At 45.5% G+C, this 14,755-nt stretch overlaps 1 protein-coding gene across 1 annotated transcript in view; it reads left to right on the forward strand.

Annotated features, from left to right (window-relative positions):
- CLCN1 (chloride voltage-gated channel 1) overlaps positions 1-14,755 on the forward strand; it is a 70,955-nt gene that overhangs the window by 35,387 nt on the left and 20,813 nt on the right. Inside the window, exons 9-12 of the mRNA XM_039495906.1 lie at positions 3,442-3,526; positions 8,153-8,254; positions 13,292-13,376; positions 13,874-14,023. Of these exons, the coding sequence (XP_039351840.1) occupies positions 3,442-3,526; positions 8,153-8,254; positions 13,292-13,376; positions 13,874-14,023 (422 nt within the window). The remainder of the gene's footprint in view (positions 1-3,441; positions 3,527-8,152; positions 8,255-13,291; positions 13,377-13,873; positions 14,024-14,755) is intronic.

Here is a 14,755-nt window from a genome sequence, read left to right on the forward strand (position 1 = left end):
ACAGTAGCCAGGACCAGCTGCTTCAGCGGAAGGTATAAGAGCACTGCACTATGAAGATCTGCCCCCCACATTAGGCCTCATCCTAGACTCTAGTAGTTAGAGACTAAATTATGGCCTGAAGCATGGAGTTTAATATCCCTTCCAATACTTACTGTCATTAACTATGAAACCCCTGGATATTCTTGTTAATCTTGTCCAGTCTCTTTCTGAATCTTGCTAAGTGCTTGGCCACAACTACTTCCTGGGGCAGCGATTTCCACAGTATAATCCCAAGTTGGGTGGGAAAGCATTTCCTCTTGTAGTTCTGAATTTCCCACCTTTCAGTGTCATTGAATGTCGCCTTGTTGTTGTGTTAAGTGGCAAGGAGCATAGAAGTTCTTGCTCTACCGTCTCTAGACTAGTCATTATTGCATAGACTTTTATCCTCTCCCCTGTTATTTTTCTCCTTTCTAAGATAACAGTCCCAATCTTTTCAATCTCTCTTCATACAAGAATTTTTCCAGGTCCTTGATCATTCTCATTGCTCTTCTCTGAGCTCTCTCTAGCTCTTCAATATCCTTTGGAGATGAGGTGACCAGTGCTGCACACACAATCCAGATGAAGTTGTACCGTGTTTTATATCAAGGTATTATAATGTTCTCCATATCATTCTCCATCCCATTCCTTATGCATTTTAGCATCTTGTTTGCTTTTTTGATTGCAGCTGCACATTGAGAAAAGCTCGCCACTGCTGTTTGAAACCTGGGTCCCCTTCCTGAGTTGATACAGTTAATTTAGAACCCTACACGGTGTATAAGTTTAATTTTTTTCCCTCCATTGTGTGTTACTTTGCATTAATCAACACTGAATTTCATTTGCCACCATGTTGTTCATTCCCCTAGTGTGTTTAAGTCTCTCTGAAGTTCCTCCCAATCCTCTTTGCTCCTGACTAACTCAAATAATTCTGCCATCTTCAGATTCTGCTACTTCATTACTCACCCTCTTTTCCAGATAATTAATATATTAAACTGCACAGAACCTATTACAGAACCTTGTGGCCCCCACTGTTAACCTTTAGCCATGATGAAAATTGACCATTTACTCCCACTCTTTGCTATCAGTCCTGTAGACAGTTTTTGCTCCATGAGAACACTTCGCCTCTTACCATCTTGTGCGGGACCTTGTCAAGGGCCTTCTGAAAATCTAAATAAATTTCAACCAGCCCCTACTTTACTGACATGTTCAAAGAAGTCTAAGAGATCAATGAGACATGACTTGCCTTTGTAGAATCCATGCAGGTTACAACCTGTCAGATCATAAACTTTGTTATTGTTTTTAATTATTATTTCAACCAGTTTATCAGGCATGGAGCTAAGGCTAATTCCCCAGAGCACCCCTAGGGCTTTTTTAAATTATAGGTACATTTGCTACCCTCCAGTCTTTGGAAGCAGTGGCTGTTGTTAATGAGAGAGAGTGTATTTTTTATTTACAACTAATCCGCTTCATCTTTAAATTATTTCAGAACTCTTGCATGTAATCATCTAAGCCTGGTGACTTATTGCCTTTGAAGTTGTCATTTTGTTCCAGCACCTCTTCTCTGACACCTCAATCTCTGAGACCTCATCTCTAATACTAGGAAAGAGCAGGTCAGGGTCAAAATCTCCCCAACATTCTCAGTAGCAAAGACAGATGCATCTTATCTTCTCAGCCAAGTCTTCCTGAATTTCTTCCTTTAACTCCTGGGAGTGAGCCAAGGGACCCACCAATTCTTTCTCCAGTTTCCCATATACTGGTTTTCAGCTATTCGTTCTTCAAATTCCACTTTGGCCCTTCTAATTTCTCTCCCACTTAATGCCTGCTATAGTTTGTTTTCCTGTTTACTGGCTTCACTAGGGTCAGAGTTTCATATTTTGAAGGATTTTTGTTTGGCTTGAATAGGCTCTCAAGCCTTGCCTGAAGCTATATTTGTTTACTCCTTGCCTTCCTGGTTGTCTTTTTGTTCAGTGGTGCACATGTCTTCTAAGAGTACTATTGTTTCTTTAAATTGCATCCATTCCACCTGGAGGGCTTTTACCTCTTTTACTTTCAACTTTAGGGCCTTTTGACTAACCATCTCATTTATTGAAGTCTCCCTTTTTTAAAGTTTAGTGTCACTTTTTGGTACCTTACTTGCTCCTGGGATGTTGAACCTTATTATACTGTGGTCACTGTTACTTAGTGACTCAGCTACTGTCACTTCTTGAATTAGCAACTCTGTTTCATAAGAGTAAGCTGAGAATAACCTCTCTTCACTTGTGGTCTAGAACTAACTGTTCCAAGAAGCAATCACCCCAGAGTCAAGAAATTGTTTCTCTAAATTTGGTCATGTTGTGCTGTTTGACCAGTTTATATGTAGGTAGCTAAAGTCCCCCCATTATCACCGTTTATTAGGTTCTCCTGCCTCTGATCTCTCTCCACATTGTGCACTCTATTTCTTTTCCTCGATCCGGAGGCCAGTAGTACATTCTTACATTTTGGGATTTGTATCCCTAGAGATTTAGCTGTGTGGTTCTGTCCACTCTACATTTGTATCTCACCAGATTCTATGGAAACCTTTAGACACAAAGCCACTCCTCCACCTCTTCAGCCTAGTTTGCCTTTCCTGTATAGATTATAATCAGATATTGCAGTATCACATGAATGTTTGTCATTCCAACATGTTTCCATAAAGCCTATTGTATCAAAATCTTCATCTGCTGCAAGACCTTCTTAGTTCACTGATTCTAGCTTTTGAACGTCTAGATATCTATAGTTTTAACTCTTGGGTAGGTGGCTCCAAGGGAAGAGGTCGAAACCCATCACATGAGTCATTTAAAACTAAGGTGGAACACAGTGAGGGTGGGGGAGCAGAAGGGTAGGAAGGGGCTGGTGGATACGATGAGACCTAATTGGTCTCTTCCCTCTCTGATTTCTATGACTCTGATAATTCCTTCTGTACCTCTTATGAGAACTGGGTAAATGCAGTTCCCAGAGAGGAGCCCAGCTTTGTCCCCATGAGGTGATCTTGTCAGTTTGTGATAGGGATGATCTTATCAGGGGCTGACTGAGATACAGCGAATGGAAAGGAAAGTTCCCATTTATCTTCTGAGGATAAGAAACTATTCCCAAGCAGAAAACTTTGACAAACTGAAGTTAGATTGAAAGTACATCACTTCCATCAACCCTCTACCCTCCCTCTCCACACAAATTAAAAGAACATTAAGGGTACAAACTGAAGCACTCAAAATGCAGGAAATGCCCAAGTTAAAGCTGTCTGCACACACTTAATTTGGCATGTGCATTGCCATGAAGACTTTAGTGACCCAAGCCCATGCTGCTGTTTCCCCACAGATCCTATCTCGTATTCTCATTCAGTAATGCAGACTGGACTTTCTCACCATTTTTTCCCCCTTCCCATCTCTTGCTCTCTCTTCTCTCACACAGTCACCATCACGGCCCTGTTCAGAACTAACTTTCGAATGGATTTCCCCTTTGATCTGCAGGAGCTGCCAGCCTTTGCTGTGATAGGGTAAGTCCAAAGGGACTCAACAAATTGCAGTGCTAAATTGATATCAAGCGGACTCCATTGGAAATCTTCACATAAAATGGAGTGACAGTCTGTTTAGACCATAGAACTCTTTCTGGAGGCTTGCCCTTAGAGCTATTGCAACACAACCACTTTTGAGCGAGCATGGAAACCCAGTCCCAGTTCTTTGACTGCTCACAGGGTCTGAACCCAGAGCCCATTCGAAGAGTGCAGAAATCCAGTTCAGGTTCTTCACCTTCTTTTGGGAGGCTGCACCCAAATCCATTCTAGGGGGATACAGAACTGCAGTGGGATTTTCAAAAGCACCTAATGTCTGCACTTCAAGCTGGAGGTGTACCTTCCAGTGTGAGGAGATATATCCATGCTGGTGTAAGGGACTGTTTTATTAACATTCAGTGGGGGGTGTTTTTGTTGGCTAGCTCCCAGTACCAAAAGGGGAAGGTCAATGGGAAATCAGGACCCTGAGACTGACAGTCCCCAGGGGCAATGGGGAGAGGCTAGTGCTCCAGGTCAGCCTGATTGATAGAGCAGGCAGGCTAATCAGGGAGTCAGGAGGCCAGGGGGGTCCTGTCCTCTGTGTGAGCTGGAATTGCCTGGGTCAGACAGAGTGGGGCCGAGCTAAGGAAAGAGCAGACCCTATGCTGGTAGCAGGGCTGCAGCCACAGAGCCAAAGGGGCCAGAGAAGCAGCTCAGGGGGCTGAAGGCAGAGAAGCAGCATCAGTGCTGAGGCAGAGTGGAGCCAGAGCTAGAACAGTGTAACTGGGGCTGGAGCTGGAGCAGTCTGAAGCCCGGTGCGGTGAGCAACTGGGGCCAGCCAAGGAGGGACCCTGGGCAAAGGCCCCAGTGCAGAAAGACACCTCCAACCAAGGGTCCTTGCAGGCCAGACTGGTAGGGGGATCTTAACCCGACGGGAGGCTGACACTGGGAAGAAGGGTCCCACCACCCAAAGCCCGAAGGTGTGTGGCCACCACCAAAGCAAGTGTCCAACCCACAGCATCCCTGCAGCACAGCCAGGGCCTGAGAAGGACGCCTAGGACCTACAAGAAACAGACTGTGAACTGACAGTCCAGAGACACTGTTTGTAATGTTCCCTGCCACAGAGAGGGGTAATGTGTTTTCCTTTAACCTTTCCCATTTTTCCTTATTCTTTTTTTAATTAATTGCTGATTAAATGAATTGTATTTGCTTTAAATTGTATGTAATGATCAGTGGGTCAGGGAAATGTCCAGTGCAAAAAAGAGTACCCAGAATGGGGACATCCTCGCCCCTGTCCTAGGTGTCCACAGAAAGGTTGGGGGTTGAGTCCCCCAGGAATCCTGGGCCCAGCCTTGTTGGGGTTACAAGGACTCTGCCAGACAGGAGAGTGGAAGGGGCGCCCTCAACGGCAGGGAGGCCTCTAGGTAAAGGAAGTGGGAGCGAGGACTCAGATCCTTCCGCTAGCCCATTTCGCCGGGGTAGTGGATAAGCCAGGAAAGTTCCCCACAATAGGGGAACCATTCCCCCACTTACACGAGCTCTGACTGAGCTAGCACACTAAAAATAGAGTGTAGCTGCAGGCACAAGCGATGGAAGGGGCTAGCTGCTTGAGTACGTATGTACCCATCTGAGATACTAGGCACATACTGGGGGCAGCTAGCCTCTCCTACTGCTCATGCCCATCCATGCTGGAACTAGGGGTGCTGAAGTGGTTTCCATCATATACAGGGTTTACAGTTGGGTTCAATGGCTCTCAGCACCCCCACTACACAAATTGTTCCAGCACCTCTGGCTGTGCCACACTCTATTTGTAGTGCACTAGCTCTGATATGTCTACCCAAGCTCGAATTTACACCTCCAGCTCACAGTGCGGACATACCCATAGTGAGCTAGGGACACAAGTCCCACTGAAAGTCACTTTTGAAAATCCCACTCATCCAGTTTGTTCTCCTGCTTCTAAGGCTGCTTTCAAAGGTTCACTCTCTCACTGACTGTAGGTGAGACCATTTGTTTGGGTGGGCAAGGGGAAATTGGCTCTTTAACTTTGAAACTGTAGGACTGTGACAGCTCCTGCAGCTGCCTTTTGAACTGCTTCAGACTGTAGTTCTGTTCTTCTCCAACACCACCCCGCTACTGGGAAAGGGGTGTACTGATGGGACATGAAAAAAAAACCTTCTGAGGCTGAAAAGGAGTGTCAGAAATCACAGCGATGGGTGTGGTATAAAGGGAGACAACAATCTCCTCTGGGGGAAGCCAGGTGCCACCTTGGAACTCACAAGCACTCACAAAGCTCATTGCAGCTTAGCTTTAATCCCCCACCCCTTTAGAAATGCATTCTCCCCACCCTAGCAAATTCCCGCCTCCCCCCCTCTCTTCCTTTCCAGCCAGCATCTTTCCTCACTTTCAGGCAGCACAAAAAAGACACAAGTCCAGGCAACATGGGTGAACAGATTTTGTTTTCCTGGGCTTGTAAATGTACAAGACTGTTCTAAGAGGAGCAACACTTCCCCTCAGTGCCAGGGTGGTGGGGAGGAGAGCACAGAAATCCACTTCAGATTAGAGAGAGCACCACCTGAGTCCACCACAGGGAATTTTTTTTCTGTTAAAACCAGAAACTAAACAAACTACATACATAGTGTAGACAACACATGTGATTTTATTTTGTCTCATGCTGTTTGGCACATCTGTTAAAACACCAGGTCCTGGAGTTACATAATTTCACAATAATTTCTGCTTTTATTGAAATAAAGTAAGTTTCTAGCCATTGTGATTTCAAAGAAAAGCTTGAAAAGGCACCTGAGTGAACTTCAAAGGCTCCAAAACTGAAAGGCCAAGAAATACAGCTCCCCTGTTTATTGCTTTAAAATCTCATGATTTTTAAGCCAATCTCAAGATTTTTGGGGCCTGACTCATGAGTTTGGAGTGCTTGGGATTGGCAGTAAGATTACATTTTCCTTGTGGCTATACCCAGAAAATATTTTAGAGCTTGGTTAAAGGTCTGGTTGTAAAAATATTTCTCTCTTGAGTAAAGGCAGCTGGTCAACATTTTCAGAACAAAACACTTTTTAATTGAAAAATGGTCTTATTTTAAAAATGAACATTTTAGTGAAAGTTTCCTGATTAGGGTTTTTCTTCTTTTGAAAAATATGGAGAGACGCTGTATGTGAAACACTCAGTTGCTGGTGTTTTTGTCTTTATTTTGTGCAGGGCTGTTGGTGTTTGTGGTGTGGCAGGTGTGGCCCGTGCAGCTTGGCCAGAGGTTCTTTGTGGCCTGTGCAGCCAGTGAGGCCCAGTGGTTGGTTGTGGGTGGTTTTTGTTCCCATTGCCAGTTTTGATTGGTGGGGCCAGTCACATAGCTGGAATTTTTCAAAATGACATGTCTCTTTTTGTCAGTTTTCAGTTTTGAAATAAAAAATAATATTTGGAATGACTGAGTTGGAAATTAAAAAGGCAAAAAATTCTATAGAAAATTTCATAAAATGAAAAATTAATCAATTTTGAAAATGCATGCAATGAAAAGTGAGTTCTTGACAATATCTTGTGGCAATGAATTCCCCAGCTTAATTATGTGCTGTGAAAACAGAATTTCCTTTTACCAGTTTCCAGTGTGTTGCCTTTTAACTTCATTGGGTGAATGAGATGCAACCCTGTCTATCAGGTTACATTCCCTGGTTCTGATTACAGCAGGAAGTACAGAGGCCAATGCTAGCACAGAGAGTCCGTCACACTTTTTGGTTAAATAATGAATAATTAGGAACATAGGCTTCAGTTCAGCAAAGCACTTAAGCACATGAGTGGTACCATTACTTTGCTGAGTCAGGGCCAGAGTCCCTGTATACGCCATATGATTGTATTTCCTGGTCCAATCTGACTTCTCAATTCTTCTGACCAGATTGGTCCTCCACCTTGGCCCGGATCCCCTCTTTCATCCTCCAGTTAGATCTGTCAAACTCTCATAGTTTCTTACACCTCTCCCATCACCCTGGTCTCTGAGCAACTAGTTGGTTGCTTGTACACATAGATACAGTGATGTGCAGTGTGGTTGGTCTCCATCTTGGTAAATGCCAAGTGGAACCTCTGACAAGTCTTATATCCCACTGTTGAGCAAAAGCGGTATCCTCTCCATTGCACTGGATCCCTGCAACCAACGTAACACAGACTGTGGGGTTTTTCCATGGGGCAGTGGGGTGTATGTGTCTCCAGAAACATCTTTGGAGACCTCTGTAACAGATGGCACCCTCCAAAAAAATAAATAAAAAGCTGGAAAGCAGCAGACAAAAGACTGGAACACCCTTGGGAGTTTCCTGTGCCACACAGGGCTGGACATCCCCTTCTAACACATGTTCTGGATCCCCTTTTGGACATGGGAATGTTTAAGATATAAAGTGGGGGAGAAGGGGGTTCAAATACATTTTTCTCCCTTTACCAGAAACCCCAGTGACATCAGTAAATGGCTGCTCTGACTGAGATACACAGCCTTAGGTGCAAACTTTGATTCTGCCCATTTGTTGCCATTTAAAAGGCCAGGTGAATATCCATATGTGACAAATACTTAGGCATTATTCCCTGGTGGATAAATGGCATTTTGTTTATTGTGCTTCATGTCTTTTTATTTCATTTCCTCCACTTTAGGATCTGTTGTGGGTTCCTTGGAGCCTTTTTCGTTTACCTCAATCGCCAGGTGGTTCTGTGTGTCCGACGGCATACGGCTCTGAGCCAATTTCTCACCAAATAGTGAGTGTGCTTGAACAGCAGTACTCTGCCTTAGAGGCCATCATCCTTCCTGACACTGGATAATAACTGTGGAGTTAGGTGCAAATCAATATTAGTAAGCGTATCAGAATCTGGCCCAAAGAGTCTAATTCAGGGGTGGGCAAACTTTTTGGCCCGAGGGCCACATCGGGGTTCCACAACTGTATGGAGGGCCAGGTAGGGAAGGCTGTGCCTCCCCAAACAGCTTGGCCTCTGCCCTCTATCCGCCCCTCCCACTTCCTGCCCCCTGACTGCCCCCCTCAGAACTCTCAACCCATCCAACCCCCCTTGCTCCTTGTCCCCTGACTGCCCCCTCCCGGGACACCCACCTCCTATCCAACCCCCCTGCTCCCTGTCTCCTGACTGCCCTGACCCCTCTCCACACTCCCACCCCCTGAAAGCCCCCCCGGGACTCCCACCCCCTATCCAACCACCCTCTGCTCCTTGTCCCCTGACCACCCCCTCCTGGGATCCCCCGTCCCAACTGCCCCCTGGGATCCCACCCCCTTGTCCAACCCCCCCTGCTCCCTGTCCTCTGACTGCCCTCCTGACCCCTATCCACATCCCCGCCCCTTGACAGGCCCCCCCGGGACTCCCATTCCCAACCCTCCCTGTTCCCTATCCCCCGACTACCCCCCCAGAACCTCCACCCCATCCAACCTCCCCCTGCTCCCTGACTACCCCCCAGGATCCCCTGCTCCCTTCCCCAACCTCCCCACTCCCTGCCCCTTTTCCAGCAGCAGGAGCTCGCAGCCACGACACCTGGCCAGAGCCAGCTGCGCTCCCCACACTGCCCAGAGCATGGCCCATGCAGCGGCGTGGCTGCGGGGGAGGGGAGATAGAGGGGGAGGGACCAGGGACTAGGCTCCCCGGCTGGGAGCTCAGGGGCTAGGCAGGATGGTCCCGCGGGCTGGATGTGGTCTGCGGGCCATAGTTTTCCCACATCTGGTCTAATTCATGTTAAGATATTTTTATCTGCAGGGAAGAAATTCTCTTCTGGGCTGAACTTTTGTCTTTACAAGCCATAAACAGCTTCTTCGTCCAGGAGAGACAGTCTAACATCTCCCTGCAATTTTTATTAGGAGGAGAAAATATAACTGGTTAGACAGGAAATGTTCTTAAAGTAGAAAATCAATAATTTCTTCATAAGAGCCACAGTTTATTTTTAGAATATATCAAGGAGAAAATGCCAGTTGAAATCTGACCCAGTATTTCAGTTTTGTAAAACAAACATTTATAAAATTAAGGCTGACAGAAATGTTTCCACGTTAAAAAAAATCCCAGTGAAAAAGTGTTTTTTTAAAAAAAAACAATTAAACACTGCTATCTATCTATCTATCTATCTATCTATCTATCTATCTATCTATCTCGGAGAAGGCAGGCATCTGCATATATAAAACATCATTAAATATCAGTAAAGTTGCTCATTAACATAACCTCCAAAAATGAGAAATGAACACATAAAGGATCCAAACAGTTTCCCATTACCATGCAGTCCTTCATCATTTACTGCAATTTATGCGGCTGACACAACCTTACCTTTGCAACATCCTTCTGTTCTCTAATTGAGAGAAGCTCTGGGCTATATATAGTATTGATTTTAAATAGTTTTCTACATAGATGATAAAGATTTCAAACACACATGCAATTCTACATGCAAAGTAAATACATAACTATAGGTTCCAAAGAAGGGGCGGCTCTAGCCATTTCGCCGCCCCAAGCACGGCGGCACGCAGCGGGGGGCACTCTGCCGGTCGCTGGTCCCGCGGCTCCGGTGGACCTCCCGGAGATGTGCCTGCGGATGCTCCACCGGAGCCGCGGGACCAGCGGACCCTCCGCAGGCACGCCTGCAGGAGGTCCACCGGAGCCACCTGCCGCCCTCTTGGCAACCGGCAGAGCGCCCCCCGCGGCATGCTGCCCCAAGCACGCGCTTGGCGTGCTGGGGCCTGGAGCCGCCCCTGTTCCGAAGTTTAGCCTCCCCTCTTGAAGGACATACAGAAAATCCTTTAATTTTCCTCTCCCTTTCTCTCCAGGAGCACTCTACTTCCCCTTGCAGCTCCAGGGTGCAGGTAGAAACTGTTGGGGCGGAGTGAAAAAGGAAGCAAATCTTTCCTTCCCTTTAATTGTTCAGCTCTTTAGCATTGTTACAATATGGTCAAGGCTGAAGAGACATTGCTGTACCTGTAGCCTATGGTGAAGTCTCACTAATGTGGGGCAGCCCGAGAAGAGAGTCTCTGCGAAATTTATTGTGGAGATGCACTAGATAGATGGGGTTGTGAAGAGAGACAACTAAAAGGGAATGGTCACCAAAATAGAGTATGGCTGAGAAAGCAACCGGGGAGAGTTCTGTGAGCGCCTGAGGCCAATATTACATGTGTGGCAGTGAATATTTCAATGAGTTGCTATAGTGTTTTTTATAGCTTGCACTGTTCCTTCGGACAGAATTACAATGGATCACCTCTTTTGTAAAGTCTTTCTCATGTTCTGGACCCCGCGGACCCGCCAAGGGAGCCGCACCCCAGGCTGGTAATTTTGTGGCATTTTCTAGTCCATTTTTCATAGCGCTCGTGAAAAAAAAAATACTTTGGAGCTTTTTCAAAAGCCTGAATGAAGGGGCCTTGAAGAGGAAACCGCACCCTCTGCTGGTTCCTAGGAAAAACTCTCTCTGTCATGCTATAAGACTTTCTAGAGGACCATGGACTCTAATTGTACTTCATACAGTTCCAAAGTGCATAGTTTACTGGGTTTACACTCTGGGTTTCACTTAGACACCTATGTAGTGGAGTCTGAGTTTGAGCTGTAACATCCGTCCATGTATCTGTATACACAGCTATAGAACCATTTTAATAGAGTTATGGGTAAGCTGCTGCTTGCAGTATTACCCTCTCTATCCAGGCACAGAGAGCTTTTGAAATCATTACTCTCTGGAATGAAGTTTCATGGGCTCATTCTCGTCCCTGAATTTAATTCATTTATGGAAAATTCTTCTGCCTTTTTGAGTTCCCCCTTCCTAGTACAAAAAAAAAAGGGTTATTACATTTTTTCAGGTAGTTGCTATACTTGAATTCTGTAAAAACAGCCTATTCTGCTAATGTAAACTCTCGAGGTACTTAATCTCAGTCGGGACAGGAGTCTTTGAAACACTTGAGCAAATTTGGTGTAGAAATAAAGTGCTAAAAGTGCTAGTCTGCCCTACATCAACCCAAATATTGCATCCCTGAGAACAAACAGTGAAACTGATTCTGTTGATGTTCTTGGTCCCAGCAGAAAGGCATATTAAAAGGAAAGATAACAAAGAGCTTTAAAATAATCAGAGGGGTAGCTGTGTTAGTCTGGATCTGTAAAAAGCGACAAAGTGTCCTTTGACACCTTATAGATTAACAGAAGTATTTAATCCTGAGCTGATGGTGTCAGATTTGTAAATGAACTGAAGTTCAGCAGTTTCTTCTTTGGAGTCTGGTCCTGAAGTTTTTTTGCTGTAGGATGGCTACCTTTAAATCTGCTATTGTGTGTCCAGGGAGGTTGAAGTGTTCTCCTACAGGTTTTTGTATATTGCCATTCCTAATGTCTGACTTGTGTCCATTTATCCTTTCATAGGACACTTTGTCGCTTTTTACATATTCCCTACGTAAAAGGATAAATGGACACAAGTCAGATATTAGGAATGGGAAATTGACACCATCAGCTCAGGATTAAACAAAGACTGTGACTGGCTAGCCAACTACAAAAGCAGTTTCTCCTCCCTTGGTGTTCACACCTCAACTGCTAGAAGAGGACCTCATCCTCCCTGATCGAACCAACCTTGTTATCTCTAGACTGATTCTTGCCTACATATTTATATCTGCCTCTGGAAATTTCCACCACATGCGTCTGACGAAGTGGGTATTCACCCATGAAAGCTTATGCTCCAATACGTCTGTTAGTCTATAAGGTGCCATGGGACACTTTGTCGCCTTACAGTAATGACATTTGTGCAGGACATTTTGAAATATCTTTCACCGCTAATAAATCCTAAATTATTATTACCAACACAGAGAAAGAAACATGTCTGTTTGCAACATGTGGGTTTTAAGTGAGCATTGTTCCTTTAAAGAATAAATAAAATATTGTATTGCCTCCTAAATTTTTTAAGGGCCTTATCCTGTGAGTTGCTGAGTGGTCTCAACAGCTAGCAATTTGCAGGTCTGAGTAGTGAGGAGCTCCTAGTTAAAGGAAAATGATGATATTTCCCTTTAAGTGTCAAAAGAACTGGCTTCATAGAATATCAGGGTTGGAAGGTACCTCAGGATGTCACCTAGTCCAACCCCCTGCTCAAAGCAGTGCTAATCCTGAGACTTTGAAATGGCCCCCTCAAGGATTAAACTCAAAACCCTGGGTTTAGTAGGCGAATGCTCAAGCCACTGAGCTATCCCTCTCCCCAAGCTAGTAATAACCTGTGTTTAATACTAAAAGCTGCATGGGAGGAATTCAGACAAGTGTGATGAATAACAATATCTTGCACTGAAATCATATTTTTGCCCCAAAGGATTCCATTGCCGCAACTTTACATCATCTAAGCAACATACTTCCCTTTAGTACCATGCTAGGGCACTGGGATTAGTACCAATTCAGCAGGGAGAGCACCCTCCCCAATACTGAGCCACCCACCCCACTTCCTGCAGCACAGCACCCCCTGGCACCTTGGGGCCAATGCTGACTCAGAGAGGAGAGCATCCCCTAGTGAGTTATCCTCTGTAGTCTGTCTAGCACCTTAATTGTTGACTCTTCTGCAAGTATTATGAACATAAGAACAGCCATACTGGGGCAGAACAATGGTCCATCTAGCTCAGTATCCTGTCTTCTGACAATGGCCTGTGCCAGATGCTTCAGAGGGAGTGAACAGAACAGTGCAAATTATTGAGTGATTTCCCAGGCCCACTCCTGCTTGTATGATCTGACACAGTCACAGCCAAGGAAATAGGACTGCAGGAAAATAACAAACTGTAATATTGTGTTCAACTTCTTTCTTTCTTGTTTCAGCCGCCTTGTATACCCAGGAGTTATAACCTTCCTTATAGCAACGGTGACCTTCCCGCCGGGGTTCGGGCAGTTCATGGCTGGAGAGGTGAGAGTAGTTATAAAGGAGTAAATGTGTAATTCTGAAAGAAACACATGTAACCGTCTCCCCAATCCCCAGATCAACAAACGCACACCATGGTGAGTGAGAAGGACTCTGAGGTGTCCCCTTTCTAAATCTCTCCCTGCCTCCTGCTTGGGAAGAGATTGACCTCTCCTGGGCTGGAAGGAGAGATTTCTCTGAGAGTAATAATCTCCATGCTCCCTTTCAGGCAGATCTGGAGAAGGTCCCTCCACTCCCACCTAGGGGGTTTAGGTGGGGAAATTTAACCCCTTGAACATTGGAGAAGATTAACTAGATTCTCCTCCAGCCAAAGCCCTCTCTCTTTTCTGACAGGTTAAGGTTTAACTCTTCATATTCTAGAAGGAAATATCCAAAGAAAATCAAATGTGGGGATCCTCTCTGGTGGGGAACCTGGGTATAACACTGACCCCATTTAATCTTTTGAGAATCACTGACAGTTTTTGTCCCTTCTTTCTTTGTAGTTGATGCCCAGGGAAGCCATCAGCTCCCTGTTTGATAATTACACCTGGGCAAAGCACATGGGGGACCCACAAATCCTAGGGAAATCTGCCATCTGGATCCACCCCAAAGTCAGTGTCTTCGTCATCATCCTGCTCTTCTTTGTCATGAAGGTAGGAAGCCCACCCATCCTGGACTGTCTCCCCTCTTGTGGGGGTCAGAGCTCTTGACACTACCCTGCTGTTTGTAAAGTGCTTTAGATCTGCTGACGACAAAGTTCAACCCGAGAGAAGAGATTGAGACTGAAAGAGGAAAAGACTCCAAAATAGGAACTAGCACGAATGAGATTTTCTTACAGAAAAATAGTGATGAGGACAAACTGTGTGTTATCCTGGGGGAAGGAAGAGAGACAGCATCCCCCAGATTAGGACTGGACAATAATGGCCAGTGGGCACAGGGGTCCCAATACACTATCCTGGGCAGACTGTATGTACTTCCAATGGATGCTAACAGGTTCGGCTTCTTTGGTAATGCTGGGATGGCTAGTCATGCAGATAAAAGGTTTTTTATTTGAACTGAGAGACGGTGGGCCATGGGGAGTAGTGGTGCAGTGTACATCTGATCTGTAATGCAAGAAATGTATCCTTCTAAAGTCATGTGAATGTTCCCATATAGTGTGATAGGTCATTCCTGCCTCTAGATTCTTTGCTGCTGTGACAAACTGCTAGAGTAGCTGTTTCAGGCTGCTTATTTTGCTGTTGGTTTGTGTTAAAGAGGAGTAGGCTATGCAAAGAAGCCCTACCTCTGTGGCTCTGGCCAAAGGTTGGGCCTGATCATGGGTGGCGCGTGAACCGCCGGGTGGGGGAGGCTAGCCCCAGCCCCACTCCTTCCGCCCGAGGCAGGCG

Source organism: Mauremys reevesii, linkage group 1, assembly GCF_016161935.1.
Source record: "Mauremys reevesii isolate NIE-2019 linkage group 1, ASM1616193v1, whole genome shotgun sequence".
NCBI lineage: Eukaryota > Metazoa > Chordata > Testudines > Geoemydidae > Mauremys > Mauremys reevesii.